We start from the raw sequence: 20,985 nt of genomic DNA, 5'->3' as shown, positions 1-20,985 counted from the left end.
GCTGCAGGTGATAAGAGGAAAGCTCCGTATGACCAGATAAACGGTGATGCATTCACTGTCCTGGCCTAAAAACGGCCAGCAGAGCGGAAACATGCAGGCGGGATGCCTCATACTCCCTGGTTGGTATGAGAGCAACGCTGAGCTGAGAAATTGATTTGGCCTTTTCCTCTGAAACCCTCGGCACCGCCGACCTTCCAGAACAACTGGGGGGGAAGGAAGGGGTCCAGAGGGAGGGGAGCAGGACGAGCAATAAAAGATGAGGAAGAGGAGGGGGAAGAGTGTGTGGAAGGAAAACTAAAAAGGAGAACAAACTCCAAGCTCTCCTCATCAGGACGGGGAATCTAACCTGTAACCTTCCATTGGAGGACAGACGGGATGTTTTCCCCAAACACAGAGACCTTCCTGGGGTCCTGAAGGGCCTCCAGCCTCCCCTCCTCCTTTTTTACAACCCGCCCAAACCCCCTTACCCCTCCAGCAGAGGGTGTTAGCTTAGCGACCCCCCCACCGGAACGAAGGATGAGTGGCAGGACAACAAAACCAAGCAGAAACTTGCTGCTGATGGACCGTTTGCTGAGACAAACAGCGCTCCCCACAGAGAGAGAGAGAGGGGTGTGTGTGTGTGTGGGGTGTGTGTGTGTGGGGGGGGGGGGTGAGCTTCATTAAAGCAGCTAAAAGTGCAAGCTACTGTTCAATAACACTGATATGATCTGATGTGACGAGTGAGAGAGGGATGGGAACTGGAGAGATAAAAGCAGCGATGGAGAGAAGATGGTTTGGAGTGTGTGTGTGTGTGTGTGTGTGTGTGTGTGTGTGTGTGTGTGTGTGTGTGTGTGTCTGTCTGTCTGTCTGTTTGTGGTGATGAAAAGGGAACAGCAGGACAGAGGAGGTAACCGAGGAACCAACGGGGGAATGTGTTCCAGCTTCAGGTGACGGAGGACAGGAAGGAGACGGGACCATAATGTCGCCTCCTCTGAGATTTCATTAGAGAAAATCGGCTATTTTGGAAAATTAGCTGCAATTACAGATGAAATATTTCTGTAAAGAACCACAGAGCGCCGATTCCTGCGGCAGGTTTTCAGACGGATGATTCTACAAGTTCATGAGGAGTGGAGAAGTTTCAAGAACCAAACGGTGGGCCGGATCCTGGGACCGGGCCAGTTCTTCACTTTCACGTCAGGTCCGTCAGGTCCAACAGGTCCGTCAGGTCTGTCAGGTCCAACAGGTCCGTCAGGCCCATCAGGTCCATCAGGTCCAACAGGTCCGTCAAGTCCATCAGGTCTGTCAGGTCCATCAGGTCCAACAGGCCCATCAGGTCCAACATGTCCGTCGGGTCCGTCAGGTCCAACGGCCAAGACAAAGAGTCTCCGCTTGGACTCGGATCTACCTTCTTCTCAGCAGAAACTCCTGAGGAGTTCTTCTATAAACCAGCTCCCCAGCGGTCCCTGAACTCATCGTTTATCTGTCATCGTACGATAAATGGCCTGTAGTTGTAGTTGGACTCCAAAGCTTCATTCCCAGCCTGATGCTGACAAGCTGCTGATCGTACGGCAAAAACACAAAACCTTACCGAGTCATTTTGGTCTCTTGTGCAAATATCTCAGTTCACTTTAAATAAGACAAAACTAACTTAACATAATCTTTCAGCAACATGTGGAGGTTTGTTCTAAATGAATAATTCCTTAATATTAATGAAAAAGTTCTAATTCCACTGGCAGATTATTTCACTATAAAACGGGAAAATGTCGAGTCTCTGTCGAACCAAAATGACTTGGAGAGATTTTGTGTTTTTTTGGATTGTTGCCCCTCTGGGCCGTCTGACTGAGTGGGAATCGAACCAACAACCCACCGATTACAGGACAGAGTCCAGGATAACCAGCTTAACTTCCTGCTTCTTTCCATGCGACGCTTTGTGCTGACTCACCTTGACGATGTCTCCCAGGTGAACATCCTCCATCTTGTTTGGCACCTTGATCTGGAAAACGCGGCCCACCGCCGCCGAGGAGTCTGGGAAAGCTGCTGGTGCGGCGGCTTCCTGCCGGCTCGCTGCCATGCTGCCAGACTCCACGGCCCGCCGGCTGTCCATCGCTTCCTGGAAGTCCTGCAGCAGCGAGGAGTGCATGGAGGCCTCCAGGTCGGCGCCCAGCTCCTCGCCGTCTCCGCCCGCCTCCAGCAGCACCAGTCCTCCCAGCATGTCCAGCTCCAGCTCGGCGCGGGCCACAGGCGGTGTCCAGCCCGCGACGGCGAGCAGCAGCACCAGCAGCCAGACTCTAGTCCTGGGCAGAGTCCCGCTGTGACCTCTGACCCCCGTCAGCCAGCCCACACCGCCCTCACTGCACATTCTGGGCCTTTTGTCTGCCTGACAGTGAAGCAGAGAGCAGCAGGAAGGAGGATGATGATGATGAAGGAGGGGCGGGCCGCAGGGGGAGCATGCGCCCCCAACCGATCCTCCAAATCCGTCCTTCCAAACCCCCCGCCTCCTTTTGTCCTCCGCTCTTCCTCAGAGCGCCGGCGGTCCCATCGGGCCGGAGATCTGGAAGGAGAGAAAGACGAGCGGTGAGCGGACGATGAAGAACCTCACACCCAATCAAACCTCAGAAATCTGGCTGATAAAAATCCATCCTGCACCGGAGCGCAGGGAGTAATCTGATTAGTTCAGCTCCGGTTTGGGGAATAAAGGATGAAAGGATGAAAGATGGAGAGATGAAGGAGGGGGAGGTGAAGGTGACTTAACCAACAATGCCCAACCAGCCGGGGCTTTCTGGGGGAGTCCTAATGAATGCATGCCTTCTGTATTGTGAGAGGTCAAACTGAGTGTGTGGAGGTGTGTGTTGCAGGCCTGAACTCAGATCCCCTCCTGACTGAGTGTGTTGGAACAAAAGGCCTCAGAAAGAGTGAAAGAAAGCAGAGAAGACGGATGGGAAAGAGGGAGAGTCCCGCTGTGATTCACTTTGTCCCGTCAGAGAAAGTGGATTCTCTGCAGGAGTCTCCTAGCAACAACACGCCGCCTCCCAGGTGGACCAGGAGCCCCACCGCCCACCTCCGGACCAAACTTTGCTTTTAATCCTGTACAGCTGCTAAAAACACTTTTCCTCCAGCTAAAAGTCAAGACGTGGCCTCCCTCTGATGGGTTTTCTCTAAGAAAACTTTACATCCGCGCCGTTCTCCAGCCAGCTTTTCATCCTGCTGCTCTGGTCGTTCCCTCACTTCTTCCCTCCACCAGATCCAGTTTTACTCAGACACAAACCAGCGATCATTAGGCGACTAAAGGCTTGGAGATGAAGGCGTGTGTGTGTGTGTGTGTGTGTGTGTGTGTGTGTGTGTGTGTGTGTGTGTGTGTGTGACGGATCATTGACACATGGAGAGGTAAACAGTCGGCTGTTTTTAACACACGCACATTGAGAAAATTTTCCTAAATGATTTCAATCAGCTGCACAAATTTCTCTTGTTCTGAATATACAATTTTTAATAGCTAGAGTATTAATATGTTACCCTAATTGTAAATTAGTAACACCTTATTAAAACCTTAGTGTGAATACAGATGCTTCTATTTATCTTTAATTCACTTTAATTTCTCCACTCAGGGACAATAAAGAATATATAATTATTAATCTATTCTATGTCATTTCCTGTTACCATAAAAGTAATGCATGTCAGATTTATGATTTCTTTTCACCATAAACTCTGATGCGACCAAAACCTGAGCTGTGCTTTTCCAGCGCCATCAAGCTTTAATACATCAGAGAAAATGATTCAGCCTTTTTGTTTGGGTTTATATCTGCAGCAGTGTGATTATGAGGCTCATAAAGTTTTGTTATTGTCACAATAAATACCACAAAATGCTGAAAATGTTTAGCAAATTTTATAAAATGAAATAAGTAGCAACAGAACACATCGAGCCTCAACGACATCTGATAAAACTTTAGCCGCTAACAGATGCTAACAGGCATCATGGGTTCAGCTTTGTGCTGCCAGGTGATAAAAGCTAATATGTGGCAACAGGTGCTGCTGCTGCTGTAGCAACTATTTGATTACAGCCAGATGAGGCGGTTCTGAATCGGTTTTGGAGCGGTTCTGAGGTATGGATGCAGGTCAGGGTGGGCACGTTTGGTCGGTCAGGAGGTTCGGCTCCAAATCTGAGCAGCAGAAGAGTCGGATGGTTCTATAAACGCAGCTGAACGTCCCAACAGAGGGAAGAACAGAAATGATCAAATAAAAACAAAAACAATCAAACAAAAACAGAAACTTTTACGTATTAATAGCCACAGATTAACGGAGTATAATTTAGTCCTGTAGTCCAGGAAGTTTCCTCACTGCAGCAGCTCCAGCAAAGAAACTTCTGAACCGACCAGGTTTTAACCAGAACCTGCCGGTTCTGCTGGGTCACTCTGACTCGACCTTTAAGGAGTTATTGTATGTGTCGGGTTTGTGAGTTTAATGTGAAAGAGGCTCTGCTCTATTTTTAAAAAGCCAACTGTGATGCAGCCGGTCAGGGTCTCTGCTGGCGAGCGGTGCTTGGACTGGGCCAGAGGGAGCGGGTCGGGTTCAGAACACTATGTGAAAACTGCTGAGTGGATCTAAAGATAGAAAGCTGCAGATGCATTTCCTATTTGGTGTGAATGACAGGGCAGCTGCTGCCTGGCGCCGCATCAAAGCGCGACTCAGACTGCGTCTCCGCATACCAACAGTCACACAACATCGACCCAAATAACAATTACTGCCATGTGACCCGGATTATTCACCACTTCTGTCACAATCACAGAAACAGCCTGCAGTCCGTCCAGGTGCCATCAGGGTCAGGAGCCGCGCCGGCTCCCAGAATGCCCGGCGTGTCGGGAGGCGCCGCTCCGCTGAACGACCCAAACGTAACGACTCGGGTTTAGAAATCCAGAGGAAAGTTTACATCCAGCAGCCGAAGTTAGGGAGCCGTTCAGGTTCTGCTGATCCAGACGGAATAATCAAAAGCATTTATCTGAACACAGGGACAAGAACTGGACCGAACCGGAACTGGACCTGAACTGGACCGGAACTGAACCGGAACTGAGAGAACGTTCTGGAGATCTGCTCATGAAAAGCGTTTCAGGTGAAGGACGAGCGGCTGATGTCTCTGCTCTCTGATAAAACAGAAATAATCAGATCCTCGTTGATGTTTAAACCAGGCTGCAGCATGAAAGCCCAAACAGAGAAACCTGATGAAAACGCTCCCTGTTCTGGATCGCCCAGTCCGACCCGGAGGATCCTACAGGTGGAAACCCAGAGTCCAAACAGAACCAACATCAACCCAGAAGCAGAACCTCTCTGTCCACAAACCAGACGCACCGTCTGGATGTGAGCTTAGAGGAACTAACCCAGTCTGGCAGAACCACAGACATGTTCTGTCCTAAAGGCTAAAACACAGCAGAGCCGGGAGGAAAGGTTCAGGTCCAGTGGTCCGCTCCAGGGTTTCCCCCAGACGCCTGGCGGGCTGCCAGGCTTCATTTCACCCAAAGTGGTCCATTTGGAGGGAGGTTCTGCAGAGCAGGTTCTCCTGTACCAACATGTTGTCAGAGAAACTGCTCCAACGAAACCGTGAGGTAGAAAAGTTTCACCGCTGATCGGTTCGCACGTCTTCAAATCCAAACTCAAAAATCTGAACCATCAAGGCTGAATGATTATCACGTTTTTAAAGGTTCAGCTGAGAGACTGATGTGAGGGAATATGTTTGTTAAAGAACATTTCTCGTTAATCTCACATATAATCAATACTAATCTCATATAATCAATAATCGTTCTGGCAGCGATCGGCTCTGTGTCCGCACTGAAAGAAGAACAGAAAGATCCTTCACTGTCACATGGTGGAGAAATACTGGAGCAAAGAGACCGAAACTCGCAAAGATCAACATCTGAGAACAGAATTCAGGTCATACAGTACAGTCTGCACAGTAAAAACCACAAAGATATTAAAAATACTGCAGAACAAAACAAATTCACACAAACAAGCGAATGTCTGCACAGTCATAATGACTGAACCCTTAAGGAGTCATTTAGAAGGTGATCTGGGCTTTAGTTACTCCTTCAGAAAACCCGAAACGGCTCAGCATGTCAGAACTTAACCTGGAAGAAAGTTTTAATCCCAGCAGGAGCTTCTGCTTCTGATCCTCCTCAAAATAAACCAACAGAGAAGAAAACAGACGTCAGCGCGTCTCAGACATGAGCGGCCGGCTTGCGGGCCCCAGCTGAGCCCGTTTCAGACAAACTGGATCCAGAAGGTGTGAAAGTTCCTGTCTGAATCCGAATCAGAATCTGCTGCTGGAATTTCCCCCAGCAGCCAATGAAACGCAGCGAAAAAAACCCCAGGGGACAATTATAGTGACAGCGTCCCCACATGGGGGCCGATCAGACGGAGAGACGTCTGGCGGACATCAGAACCGGGCCGGTCCTCGCCGCAGTCGCAGCCGACGCCTCTATTAATGGGCTGCTGGCCGCCAGCAGAGAGCGACGCGTTTCCTCTGGAGGGAAGCAGGATTACAGCGTTTACCTTTACAATGAGATTTAGGTGTTTAGCACTCAGATTAGACACGCTGGCGGTGTTCAGGGTAAACAGATTACTCCTGCGGATGGAGGGAAGAAGTCCGGATTGTTCCGAGTCTTTGTGCCGGTTCCGACCTCGTTATCGGCTTCTTATGGAGGAATTTTCAGAGCTGTGACCTCTGAGCGAACAATCTGCGCTGCCTCCAAAAATCCTTCAACTGAATTCAGATTAATCTCCGCTCCCGCTCTTAATTACTCCTGTAATTAGCTCGGCTGCAGTTGGAACGGGACGGCGAGCCGCAGAATGATCCGTCGCCAGAAAAGCAATCAATCACCGAGCAAATCCACCGTCTAGTCCAAGGCCGAGCCGCCGCTAGCTTCCGCTACGCCGGGCCATATGTGTGAACATAAGGTGGCAGGCGGAGCCAGCGCCGTGCCAACACTGAAACTCTTCCAATGAATTAAAAAGAATGTTGAGCGCAGGAGGAACTCCAACTGGGCTTTGTTTCAGCAGCCGGCCGCGTTTCCAGAACCTAAAGACAGGATTACTGCAGAGCATTCAAACCAGGTTCCAGATGAAAGCAGCAATGAGTCAGAGCCGTTCCTGCAGCAAAGTAGGTCAAACATGGAGGAACCCAGGATTTACTGGACTTTACAGGACAAAACACGGAGATGCATGAAAAGAGGCGATTAGGATCTAAAGGATGAACAAAGACTGAAACTCAGAGAGAGAGAGAAAACTCCTCAGGCTGAGAGACGAGATCAATATTTATAGAAATGATTCCTGAATCACCAACACAGTGATTGCTCCAAAACTGAAACACATTTTTTTATTATATTGATGTTATTGAGAATTTATCATCAACTGAAAATTACAATCTGATCATAGAGACGATTTTCCATAATCAGAAATAACTGATAATTCAGGAGAAGGTGAACAGGACAGAGGAGGCTGCATCATGCTGTGGGCCTGTTAGTGAAGGCAGCATTAGTGGAGCAACATCCACCGCAGAGACATCCATGATCAGAGTCCAGAACCGCTGCCGGGCCGGGTCCCGATCCGGACTGTTGGACTCTCCAGACGTGTTTGGAGGAAATTTGGAGAAGAAACTGGGTGAGAAAACTGAACTGAAAATGGTTTTCCATCAAAAGCATCTGACTTCCTGACAGGTTTCAGATGGAAACTAGAAACTTTATGGGATCTGGAGCTCAGATGAGTTCTGATCCGAGCGGCGGGAGTCACTTAAACAGAACCTTCAGAAACAACATCTGCAGATCCAGCTGACCGGAACATCTGCAGGCGGACGTTTCCGGCCGCTCCTCGGCAGCCAGCTGGAAGCAGGGCGAGTTCAGGAACGTCGGGACAGGAGGAACTCCAGAGGTGAAGCTCTGTCGGGTCACGCCTCGACGAAAACACGAAACCCAGCGGGAAGCGGCACGGCGTCCTGAAACAGCCGCCGTCAGATCGGTGGCAGGAAGCAGAATGGAGGCGGAGCGGCGACCTCCGACCTCCCGGCTTCCATAAACACGGAGCAGGACGGATTACGGCTCCGGAGTTCCACAAGCAGACGACCTGCGGCCCTGGAACGCCTCATCTCCACAAACAAGATCTCCATCTGTGGAATCATCCTGAGTGGAAAACAGGCCCCACCGAGCGCCAGACATCCGGACTGAACCGGCAGTAACCGGGACATCGGGCCAGCCCTACCCTAACCTTCACCAAGGTCGGGGCGCCCCGGCATCCAGCGGTCTGAAAACATCGTCAGGATGGACTCAGGAGCCCCGGGCCCCTCGGCCCCCCCAGGCTCAGCAGCTTCTCCTAAATGAGAATTTAATTTGAGGCGAGGCCCAAAACAAATAAACAGCCGCAAGAAGGAAAGCAGCAGGAGGGAATCATGGGAATTATGGTTCTGCTGAAAACGCAGGCAAACATGCGTCCACTTTGATCAGAGCTTTTCAGGGTGTGTGTGTGTGCGTGTGTGTGTGTGTGTGTGTGTGTGTGTGTGTGTGTGTGTGTGTGACAGAGAGAATGCTCATGAGGGGAAATGTTGAGAATCTTTTCATTATAACGATGCAACTGCTGCAGAAATGAAACATGAAGGCGTCCCACCGGGAGGGCCGAGACATAATTACTGCTGAAGAACCTCTGATTACATTCTGAGCTTCATCTGCAGAGATCAGCCGACAGCAGAAAGTCCAAACAGCTCATCTGACACTTTACTGAACCTCCAAAACAAGAACCAAACAGCGAGTCAACGGGTCTGCAGGCACCTGGAGGCTGCTGGGAAATCCTGGAGACTAAAGTTCCTATAAAACTTCTCACTCTGGATGAAACAGTGAAGCAGCAGCATTCACACCAGCCCAGTTCAGTCCGCTTTGACCCGACTCCAGTCCGTCTGTCTAGAAACTCGGGTTCGGTTGGTGAGGTGTGAACGCTAATTGACCTTTGACCTCGGATCCTCCAAACTTCGGTCTGGGTTTGGTTGAACTGAACTCTGGTTCGGTTTGAATGTGAACGTCAAGCGGACCAGAGGCCGCTTCAAAAGCAGGAAGTGGTCTACAGCGCAGGGCATTCTGGGTAAACACAGCCAAAGCTAACATGCTAGCCTAGCATTAGCAGCAGAAATGTCTCCTGGTCTTTAGCCAAAGACTAAAGAGAAATCCTCCAACCGCTAAAATCTGACGCCTCCATCTTGTTTCCATCTGGTGAAGAAGGAAGTTGCTCTCAGTGTCTTCAGAGGTTTTTGTGTCGTTTCCTTCAGTGGTTCTTGGTGCAGCGCCCCCACAGGCCAGGAGGGGAACAGGTTGGTTTGACTCAGAACCACAGCAGCTGGAGGGGGAGCAGATGATGGAGTTCTGGTTCCAGTAGAACCGGGCCGACCGGACCATCAGGAGGGAAACAGCCTGAGAATCTGCTGCCCCTCCCCTACCTGCTGCTGCTGGATGTTTGATAAAAAGATTTCTTAAAGTAAAAACTAAAAGGAGAATCATTACTAATATATGCAACTGAATGACTGAAGCATTTGGTTTAAAACCAACAGAAAGTTTTTATTGTCGGGGGAAACTAGAAGAGTAGATCGTTGCTCCAGCTTTAATTTACATATTTGTCTGTCTTTTGCTTTTAATCACAGCTTCATCTTTAATAAGTAACGACAGCGTGCAATCTGATATGAGTATCAGATTATTCTAAATTAAAATCTTACTGTTTGTCATGTGAAAAGATGTTTAGTTTTCTGAATCTCATCTTGTTACTCCTAAAGCCTTCCTGCAGCCATCCCAGGCGTAACCATGGCAACGTGACCACAAAGCCAGCGAAATGAAAGTAAAGTTATGAAAATGTTTGACATGTCTGCCGTTCAGGGAGGAAAAAGCTTTACGAGTTTTAGTTTGGACAGAACCTGATCATGGGTCGGTTCCGAAAACGAGAATAAGGAAAAGAGGAATTAAAACGAGTTTAATGGGATTAAAGCCTCATTTAACTGGACAGACGTCATGAATATTCATCAGCTGGGAAAAGAAATAAAGTCAGTCAGAGTGAAAACCAGGTCCGATGTGAACACGGCCGGACCACACAGAACCAGGGTTGGAATTAAGAACCAGAACCAGAACCGCTGAACGAACCGTGGTTCATATTTAAACTGATTCAGCCTGAAGAGCTTTAGGAGAATTAAAGGCAGCAAACAGAGATTTAAAGGTTCCTGGATTAGTTTTTATTATTCTGGAACAGGAACAAGAAGCACGAGCAGCAGCTCAGCGTGTGTGTGTGTGTGTGTGGGTGTGTGTGTGTGTGTGTGTGTGTGTGTGTGTGTGTGTGTGTGTGTGTGTGTGTGTGTGTGTGTGTGGTCAAACCGGACCACCAGCTCGGACATGATGGACCCTGACAGCTGGCAGCAGCAGGTCACGTGTGTTTGGATGTGTGTGAGCGACAGCTGCTTCCAGCTGCTGCTGACTGAAAGTGACAGCTGGGCAACAACACACACACACACACACACACACACACACACACACACACACACACACACACACACACACACACACACACACACACACACACTACCAGTTTAACTTGTAACTGTGCAGGTCTCACAGCGGCTGCTGTTTTTATGTTTTCGCCTTTCTGTTGAAAACTTGAACTGGGATCTTCATAGTGATTCTATTTTTGTTTCTATGATTTTCAGACATTGTTCATGTCCAGATTTTCCACACCTGGAAGTTTGTCAGATTTCACGTCTTGGTGAGGAAAAACATGGGAATGGTTTCGTTCAGATGGCGGTGAAAACATCGGATACGAGTCGCAGTCGCTTCGTACAGGGACAGCGACTGCCCTAAACGTAGCGGTCCTGTGAGGCGCTGATGTTGTAAATATTGGTTTCCATGGCAACAGCTCAGGGGTTTTGGCTCCAGCTGGTCTGCAGCGGCTCCGCGCTCCACGTCAGACAGAAATATCCTCAGAGGTCAAACGCGTTTGGGTGCAACGCGTTTCATTTCACATCATCTGCACGGCGGACCGGGTTCGGATTCAGGTCCGGGTTCAGGTTCGGCTCAGCTTTTATTTTTAGTGTGTGACTCATTCAGACAGAGGAGGTGTGGGTGGGAGCCTCCAACCGGCCGTCCCGTTTTAGAACCACAACTTTGACTCACTGGCACAGATTCATCCTCCTAACATTCATCTTATGTCACTCAGAAAGCTGCAAAATCCTGATTTTTTAAAATATTATTATTAAACATGATATGCATCAACCAGCTAACAGGACCAGAGAGGAAAGGATCCATTTGGTTTTAATTTTATGTAATTACATGGAAATGTTAATTATGTTAATTAATGCGTTTTGGCCCATTTTTAAAAATCAACTCAAAACAAATCAACAGCGAAAAATAATTAATGATTGTTGTAGAACCATAAGGGATATTTCTGTCCTCTACTGACATGCAGAGATCACAAATCAATAATCAATATCCAATATGATACGAATAAATTGACCAGTCAGGACAAACCGGTCCGTTCTGGGTCCGCTGTCAGAACGCTGCCAGAAACCCCGAGATGCATCCAACTCTGGAACGCTGTGTCTCCCAACGGATGGGTGTGTGTGTGTGTGTGTGTGTGTGTGATGGGCATCTCATCCCATCCTCCCTGCTGATGCAGGTCATCAATTCTCATCTCACCTGCCCGCCTCTCTGAGCGCAGCGAGAAATATCAGAGCAGAACCAACCAATCAGCCGCAGACACACCTTCAGCAGAGATCTGCTGTGTTACACACACACACACACACACACAGACACACACACACACACACACACACACACACACACACACACACACACACACACACACACACACACACACACACACACACACACACACACACAGAGTTTCTCTGGATCGTTCCTGTTACTCCGTCCAGACTGGGACGGTTACATCCAGAACCCGGCTGGTCAGAATTTTTTTAGACCCGGTTGGTAGGTAAATCTTCCCGATCTGACCTCTGACCTGAGGACAGTAACTGTGTTCCTGACTTCAGTCAGCCATTTATTAATGAAGTCAGATCCACGGAGCGTTTCAAAAATATGTTAATCATGAACTTATAGAATTAGAAATAATCTGTCCAAATCTAACAAGCAATTTATTATTCAATTAATCAATTAATTGCCAGAATAAATCGTCAGTGCAGCCCTAACTGCTATTTTTAATAGTTCAAACACCAAATATTGCTCAATATTCATTCAACATGGCCGCCGTTTGTCAGCTCCCTGCTGCTCCATCTTGAACCAACATGGCCGCCGTTGTTAGTTTCCTGCTGCTCCTTCTTGAACCAACATGGCCGCCGTTGTCAGTTTCCTGCTGCTCCGTCTTGAACCAACATGGCCGCCATTGTCAGTTTCCTGCTGCTCCGTCTTGAACCAACATGGCCGCCGTTGTCAGCTCCCTGCTGCTCCGTCTCGATGTTCCAGGCTCTAACTGCAGACTCATTTCCTGGGCGTTGAACTGGAAACTGCAGAGATCAGGATCTCTGGCGGCTCTTTGAAGCCGTTGTGTTGCTAGCAGCGGGGATCTGGGCGTGCCATCTGTTCGCCTTATCGCCCGTGCTGCATGTAAACGCCCTCCACCCCGTCCTCTGGGGTCGCCCTGAGCGAACGCTCCCTCCTGCTGCATCCATCAAGCCCTTGTTTCCTCCTCCATCCTCGCTCTCTCACTTTCTATTAACCCCGTCTTCTCCCAGCAGCCTCCTGCCCAATAAATCAACTCGTCACATTCACACATCCCAGGTCCGGGATTCGGATCCGGCTCGTCTCTGCCTCCTGCTACATGACTGACGGCTGAACGGGAGGGGAATAAACGTGCAGATGAACGTGTAAATGGATGGGTTGAGAGTGAATAACGGGATGAATACATGACATGTTGATCCGCCTCACAAATCTGCAAATGCGATTGGAGCGCAGCTTTCATGAGTTTTTACTTCCTGGAGCTTTATCGGCTTTTCAACCGGAGCCGGGAGTTTCTGGAGAACTGGATGTGTTTGTTTCAGAGAATGTTCGCTCCGCTGGACGTTGGAACAACGAGAGACTGAAACGACCAGGAGAGAAAATCACCTGAAGCATCTTAACGATTGCAGAATCCAGATGTTGCAGCAGCAAACTGTTCATATTAATAACTCATCTGTACTTACATGATGGTGATGCAGCAAAGGATTGTGGGTGTTTACAGGAAGCAGAAAAGATGTGTGGTCATTTTGTCAGTGGAAATTTTAATAATTACAACATAATATAGAATATGGGCTGATATTAAAATTCATATCAGCGACAAACGATTGTTTCAGTAATATATTATCCCACTGATTATTGACAATTACTCAGATAATAAAAACGTCAAATTCTGAAGATTTTTTCATTCACCACTCGTCTTTTTTATGCAATATTTGAAATACAAATTTTAAAAAATTAATTTCTTTCTTAAATATATTATGTTGCCTAATAGTCAGTATCGGCGTTCTTTAGTTTGTAGCAAACAACGAACCTGCAGCTGAAATCCATCAACATGACAAACGTTCAGGCTCTAAACCACGTCTGTGTGGAGCTGATCTGATCATTAGATATCGATCTGATCATTAGATATCGATCTGATCATTAGATATCGATCTGATCATTAAATATCAATCTGATCATTAGATATCGATCTGATCATTAGATATCGATCTGATCATTAGATATCGATCTGATCATTAGATATCGATCTGATCATTAAATATAATACATTTTCCCATGTTTTTTAGGAAGCAGCATCAGATGTTTAACCATCAGAAGGATTTTAATGTTTATTTGAAGAAATTTCTCTGATAAAATATTTAGATCAAGTTATGGAACGATGACTGATCAATGCTGCTTCCAGACAAAATCATCAACTCATTAATCAATAACTGATCATGATTATGAACGTATAAAACTTTTTAAAAAAATCAGTATTCAGGGATTTCTAGGAAAAGCTGTTTCTCTGATTTGTGATTTTTTTAAAACTTTTTCTGCTTTTGACCTTCTAAAACTTTTAACGCTGCTTTAAACAACCAGGAAACATTTCAGTGAATTCAACGCGTCAACGGCGAAAAGCTTCATGTTTTAAATGCCAATAACAATTTTACGGCAGCAGTTGAAACCATCACTATAAACTGGGATGTGGTTTGAATCTGACCAGTTTTTCTGCTGAGGGCGAGGGACGTTCAGGGACAGTGGGAATATTGAGCTCTGCAGCAGCGCCGATCCTGGATCAGTCAGACTGCTGCTATTTTAAAAAGCTGCTGACTCGTTCACACCTGCAGCGTTTGTGCAACCTGAGGCTTCCCTCCTGTTTGGGTCAACACACACACCCACACATGCCCACACACACACACACACACACAGGGCGGGTGTGAAGTGGGTCGACTGTTGTTTGACTGTCAGATTTAACAAGTCAGCTCCTCTCAGCTCTCATTTCCTCGGCCGGCTGTGTTTGTTTCCCATCTAAGCTTTAGTGGCTCCCAGTTTGTCCAAGTCAACACACACACACACACACACCCACACACCCACCCACACGCACACACACACAGTGTGATTTTAAAATGGCTGCACACTGACAGAAGTTCTGCTCTGAGTTTTCTGCAGATTTGTTGGTAGAAACTATTTTTCTGCTCCACATCATGAGAACAGATTCATCTTTAACATTCTGAGGAAATGCGTAAGATCCTGTTTGTGGATCATCGAGACGTTTTGGAGAATCGGTCCATGCAGAACCGGACCGTCCAATGAAACAAACCTACAAACATCTACAGAATGGGCTTTGATTTATTTTCCCTGCCATAAATTTAAACCTGGTTTTATGATCTTGGGGTATATTCTTCACCAACCTGGAGGTTCTGGTTCTGGACCTGAGCACCAGTGTGGCATTGCAGGCAGGTCTCCTAGGCTGCACCCCCTCCTCTCTGCTTGGGGTTAATGCTGGAGCTGGATTCCTTCACAGCGGACCGAGCAACGCTCCTCCACATGTGGCTCCGTTTCCATGGCAACCAGAGCAGGCGGACGCGTCTCAGCCGGACATCATGGCGACTCCTGGAGACGGTTTACCGCTTTGTTGTCATGGAGATCCCAGGAAAATCCCACTGTCTGATTAACCAGCCGACAGAACTGACATCAGGTCCTGGCAGAACCAGAGTCCCGTCCTGCTGGGACCGGATCGGTCCGGGCCGGGTCTCCCGTTCCCGGCAGGCGGAGGGAATGACGTCTTGGCCGACCAGCTAACCGTCTGGCTTGGTGTCCAGAAAGCTGAGCAGCCTGAGCAGAGCGCTAATAGAAGCAGCCAGTGATCAGCAGTTAATGTCCCTGAACTAATTACCGCCCAGAACAACGGACCCAAACATCAACCCGTCCGCCGCCAGGCCCACAAGGAGAACTTCAGGTTTCTCTGCCTGAATGCATCACCAAACATTTTCATTCGGTTTTAATCTGGAGGAGCTGCCAGGTCCTAACAGACTTCCTGTTTCTGCTACGCCTGCAGGAAATGAGCGAAACATGATGATAGGTAGTAAAGTTAACTACCTTTACTACCTACTACCTATCCTTTACTACCACTGAAAATGGTTTTACTGAAACGTTTTATCTGCAGACTTTTAGTTTCTAAATGGTTTCAGCAGAAGATTTTATCGGTTCCTTCCTGAACCGATACTTTTACAGGTACAGTAAAGACCAGCCTGCTTCAGAAAACTCATCTGTTAGTTTTTGCAAAGCACATCAGAGATTAGGGCTAAAACAGAGACCTTGACTTTTAAAATTCATCAAGGTTTGATTGAATGAGGTTTACTATTTAGTTCTGTGTTTTCCAGGCGGATGTTTGTGTTGCGTTTCTGCCAGTGGGCTGTTAACGAATGCTAACTGCTATTAGCAGCTACGGAGGGAGCCGGCAAGTGACAGAAAGAAGAGCCACCAAGAAAGAGACTAAACGTGTCAACAGTGTGGGATCAGTTCAGAAAAACCAGGACAGGAGAGCAGCTGAGTGCTGCAGATGAAGCTGGTGTTTCACACTAACTCATCATCGATGATGCAACGCCTCAGCAGGAAACATCCTCTACATGCAGTGAGCGCGTTCATTCCTGCTAACAGCTAACAGTCTGTTCCCGTCGCAAAGCACTCTAATCTGTGGCTGTTAGAGAATCTGATACAAGGAAACACGTTCTGGACGATGCTGGACGTAGTTTCTGATGAATAAGAGTAATGACGTAAAAAAAGGTTTAAAATAGTTTTTCATACTTCAGACTTAAACGGCATTGTTTCTTGCTAGCAGTTTGTCTTGTATATTTATTTTAGCAGCTTAAGTAGCGACTGCAGAGAGGACAACATTTATTTGATTAACTGTCAGAATAATTGATAGATTACTAAAATAATCATTTACAGCAGTCCTATCTGAGATATTCTGAAGAAAATGCAGTTTGGGAAGCTGAAATACCTCAGAGCTACGCTAGCTGACGCGCTATTGGCTGGTCAGGAGCACCATTCATTTCCTTGCTACTGATTGGCTGAACCCCAAAGGGTTTCCATAGTTTCCACTCTGCGTGTTAAGGTATATTTGGTGTATTAACTATTAAAATAGACAGAGGTGTGGTGGGGGTGCTCAGGTAATCGCTGAGGGTAGTGACCTTTGACCCCTACTAACACATACGGTCTCCTGCAGCTAATATCTACAGACGTCCAAGCAGTTCTCTGCATATTGAGATAAAATGACAAATTTGTGATATATTGTGAAGTGCCAGTGAACTAAACCGGTTCAGTTCGGATCCGTCCAGAACCCGTCCTGTCTGCAAGATTCCTTCTGTTGGGATCAACCGATCGTATCCCTGCTCCAGGATCCGCTCTACACAGATCCAGATCTGCTCCACTGAGTAAAACTGATCTGGTTCATGATCAGCTGTGATCCAACTGGTTTTAGGAATACGACGGGATGTTCTGATCCGATCCATCAGAGGAGAAAACAGATCAGAAGGAAACAGAACCAACAGAGAACAGATCCGGGATCAGCTGATGGAGGAGGAACCAGGAGGAAGGAGCCGAGAGGAGTCCAGGTTCTGCTGCAGGTTCAGATCTGAGCTCTCTGCGCTTTTCACTCAGTACTGAGACTGTTTCTCACACACACTCTCACACACACACACACACACACACACACACACACACACCGAGACAGAGACACACACACACACACGCACACACTCACACACACAGAGAGATCTTTCTGTAAAAGCTAAAAACACATGAAGAAAACACGCAGCGAGCGGAAAACATCGGGTCAGAACACGAGGAGCAGATCTCTGCAGCAGAACCAGAGATCCAATCAGAACCAGGCAGAGTTTCAGCAGAGTAGATTAATGCTGAGCTCGTTCCACCAGCTTCATATTAACATGTTCGGGTCCAAACCGTCACTCAGGATCTAAAATCCAGTGATGATGTCACTTCCTCCATCAAAGCAGACAGAACCACCCAGAGGTTCTGGAAGCCTTCTGGTTCTTCCTGAATAGAAACTAAATCCCATCTGATCAGCTGATTAAAAATCAAACTCAACCGTCTTCATGCTTTGACTAGACCGCTTCCCCCGTCTCCTCCCTGGAGGAAGATGGATCCTTAAGTTGGATCCAAAAGCTGCAGAAACAAAACGTCGTGTTTTCTAATCCAGCAGGTCCAACAGTCTGGAGGCCAGAAACAGCCGAAACACGAGCCAGAGCAGAACCGGTCCGAAACTGACGATCAGAACCAACCGAGAGCATCAGAACAAAGAGACTGAGAGGATTTTAACCTCCAGAACTGGACTTCCTTCGGTTCTGGTCCATCAGTCCAGTTCGCCTCATATTAAACATTTTGGCTTCATTGGTCGTAAAAACAAAACTGATGAAGAAAGAAATCACTGAAATTTCCAGGTACTGCTGATGTCCTTGAATGCACCATCAGTTTGTTCTGTTGGTTCTGTTCAAACGGATCCAGGTTCTTCGTTTTCAGGTCCAGCGCCACGGAAACCAGGACAACGGGAAAGTTAAAGTTCTGGAATATTTTCTGTACTCCAATCAGGATTAGACTAAATATTTTATTACAGGAGCGTTTATTAATTATTAATGAATTTATCAATATTATTGGAGAAAATAATTCACTAGTTTCAAACTTTTAAAATTCTCTGGTCCAAATTATCCCGCAACGACTCCTGGGTCGGTAGAACCATGAACGGGATCGCCTCGAGGAAAAACACACACTTTCCTCTGGAGGGAGGACACACACACACACTGCACACACACAGCACACACACACACTGCACACACACAGAGCAGCAGCAGGTCAGTGATTTACGTCACCGTGTCTCTCCAGAACAGAACCGACTGTGATGAACTGAGAAAGTATTGATTCGGCTCCCAACAGAGGCAAAGCGGACCTTTATTCCTCAGACAGAGGAACGGCCCTCATGGGGCCCATCCAGAAAAAAAGACTCCCGTTTCATTACTTCAGCCTCAGGAGGCTAAAGGACATGTTGGAGCCGACTTTAGACTTTCAGCTGACAGTCAGGAGGTCAAACCCAAAGGTCAGCAGCTAGAACCTCCCTGGGACACCGAGAGGCCCAGAAAGCGGCCAAAGACACGTTCACGTTCTCCTGGGTCACATCAGAACCGAACCCCCGGTTGGACTTCCACATGTCCGGGTGTCCCTGAAGGCAGCAGGAGTCGTGTCCCAGGAGGGAAACTGTCGGAGGTTTGTGGACCCTCTGTGTCCTCGTTGTCAAACGTCTCCATGGCAAAGCCAACGTGAGGGGAATCAGGACGAGGCGCGCGCCCTCCCGGTGCGCGCACGCGCCCCCTTTACCGGCCCGTTAGCGCTCGCGCCGGGTTCGTGACCGACAGAGAATGGAGCGAGGACCAGTGAGGTCACCGAGCCCCGCAGGCTGCGGGAGCTCCGGGTCTGCTGCCTTCAGGAGCCCAAAATAACCCCGGAAAACACAGCCCGAGAGGCCCGGGCGGCGCTGTCCGTCCCGCATCTATCACGCACCTGTTCGGCGTGGAAGCGCGTGACCGCCCGGATAATGTCACGGACAAGAGCCCCTCCAAAACCAAAAAACCTCTACCGAAGCCGGAGCGAGGATCCACGGAGCCGCGGGGCTCAGCAGGCGCTCTGCCCGCACTCCGGGCTCCGTCTGGCGGCTGCAGCAGCTCCGGGAGCCGCCGCTGCTGCCCGCAGACAGCGGAGGAAGAACAGCTGAGAAAAAGAAGGGGGAAAACAAGGAGGCGAGGAAGGAAGGAAGGAAGGAAGGAAGGGAGACTGACCGTGAAATTCCTCCCCGGATAAGCCCTCCTGTCCCCCGCGGTGGCGGCGCTCCGTGTGCGGCTCCGGCGGACAGATATGGCTCTGTGCTCGGTGTCAGATCTCCTCGGTTCCTCCTCCTCCTCCTGACAGGCTGCTGCTCCAAAGTTAGCAGCAGCAGCGCTCCTCAATCAATCCAGAGGTCTCCGAACCAGCACCGGGACCAGAACGCGAACAAAGCAGCAGAATCTTCCTCCGGAACCAGAGAGAGGGGATCAGCTAAATGTTCCGGAATCTCATGAAAAACGGCGTTTTTCCTGAAACCAGCTGAAGGACAGCCGATGTCGGAGCTCAGCAGCCTCCACGGCAGCCAGAGTCTCGATCCCCGGCGGAGCTCCACGCAAATGTCCGCTGCTTTCCACCCGGAGGAGGAGGAAGAGGAGGAGGAGGAGCGGATGGAGGAGGGCAGAGCCCAGCATTTTCTCAATGACTCCTCCCACAGGCTGCTGCCTCCTCCTCTTCACCCACTGAATGTGTTCTGGTTCTCCTCTGGACGGTACCGAACCGCTTCCCTCCAGCAGAACCCGCCTGGTTCCGACATCCCGGTTAGAAATCGGGTTTTTGTGAGAAATTGCCAGAACTTTTTAGCTCCTCCCACTGCCTCATCTTCAGACCCGCAGCAGTTTCATACTTTATGCCTCTCTACATTTTAGCAGCGCTTCAAATAAAGCTTAATTGGATATAAAACCTCTGCTAATGAATTCATAAAATCAGCTTCTATCATCTGCTTCAGCAGCAGTTTTTAAAACACTGAACCATAACCTCACTCTGCCACAAAGTTCCCATTCAGCAGCTCTGCAGAGAGCAGCCTGGGTTTCTCCATAAACGCCGTCATCATCATCAGGTGGAGCTGAATCCCACCTCAAAGGATCGACATGTTAAATATGACATCGGGTCAAAGAACAGATCCATCGTTTAAACCGGCCAGACTGTTAGGAAGGACTGAAGGAGAAAACCTGTCTGATCTGGGAAGCAACAGGAGACGTTTGACCCGGTCCGGTTCTTCTCAGAACGTCTGAGTCGTTTCTATTTTGTCTTTGGTAAAAGACTACAAACCATTTCTGCTGCTAGCGCTAGACTAGCATGCCTGTTTTGGTTACCCAGAATGCCCTGCGCTGTAATCCACTTCCTGCTTTTGAATGCGTAATACTCTGGTCCTCCAAACCTCGCTCTGGTTCAGTTTGAATGTGAACGTCAAGCGGACCAGAGACCGCTCCAAAAGCAGGAAGTGGACTACAATGCAGGGCATTCTGGGTAAACACAGCCAAAGCTAACATGCTAGCCTAGCATTAGCAGCAGAAATGGCTCCTGGTCTTCAGCCAAAGACTAAACAGAAATCCTCCAACCGCTAAAATCTGACGCCTCCATCTTGTTTCCATCTGGTGAAAAAGGAAGTTGCTCTCAGCGTCTTCAGAGGTTTTTGTGTGGTTTCCTTCAGTGGTTCTTGGTGCAGCGCCCCCACAGGCCAGGAGGGGAACAGGTTGGTTTGACTCAGAACCACAGCAGCTGGAGGTGGAGCAGATGATGGAGTTCTGGTCTAAAAGCTTCTCTGTCGCTGAACTCCCTCTGATGGATCATGTTGAACGTTTTCACTCAGTGATTCTGGATTTTGGTTCATTCTTTGTACATTAAA

General features: G+C 48.3%; 1 protein-coding gene across 1 annotated transcript in view; it reads right to left on the bottom strand.

Moving 5' to 3' along the window:
* The window catches only part of dag1 (dystroglycan 1), a 32,443-nt gene extending 12,035 nt beyond the window's left edge, over window positions 1-20,408 (bottom strand). The window contains exons 1-2 of the mRNA XM_023324899.1: window positions 19,316-20,408; window positions 1,922-2,530 (exon numbers count right to left, since the gene is read on the bottom strand). Of these exons, the coding sequence (XP_023180667.1) occupies window positions 1,922-2,338 (417 nt within the window). The 5' untranslated portion in view covers window positions 2,339-2,530; window positions 19,316-20,408. The remainder of the gene's footprint in view (window positions 1-1,921; window positions 2,531-19,315) is intronic.
* Between the last annotated feature and the right edge of the window lie 577 nt (window positions 20,409-20,985).

The sequence above is a fragment of the Xiphophorus maculatus genome, chromosome 20 (genome assembly GCF_002775205.1).
Source record: "Xiphophorus maculatus strain JP 163 A chromosome 20, X_maculatus-5.0-male, whole genome shotgun sequence".
Lineage (NCBI taxonomy): Eukaryota > Metazoa > Chordata > Actinopteri > Cyprinodontiformes > Poeciliidae > Xiphophorus > Xiphophorus maculatus.
This window is presented reverse-complemented; position numbering and strand designations above follow the sequence as displayed.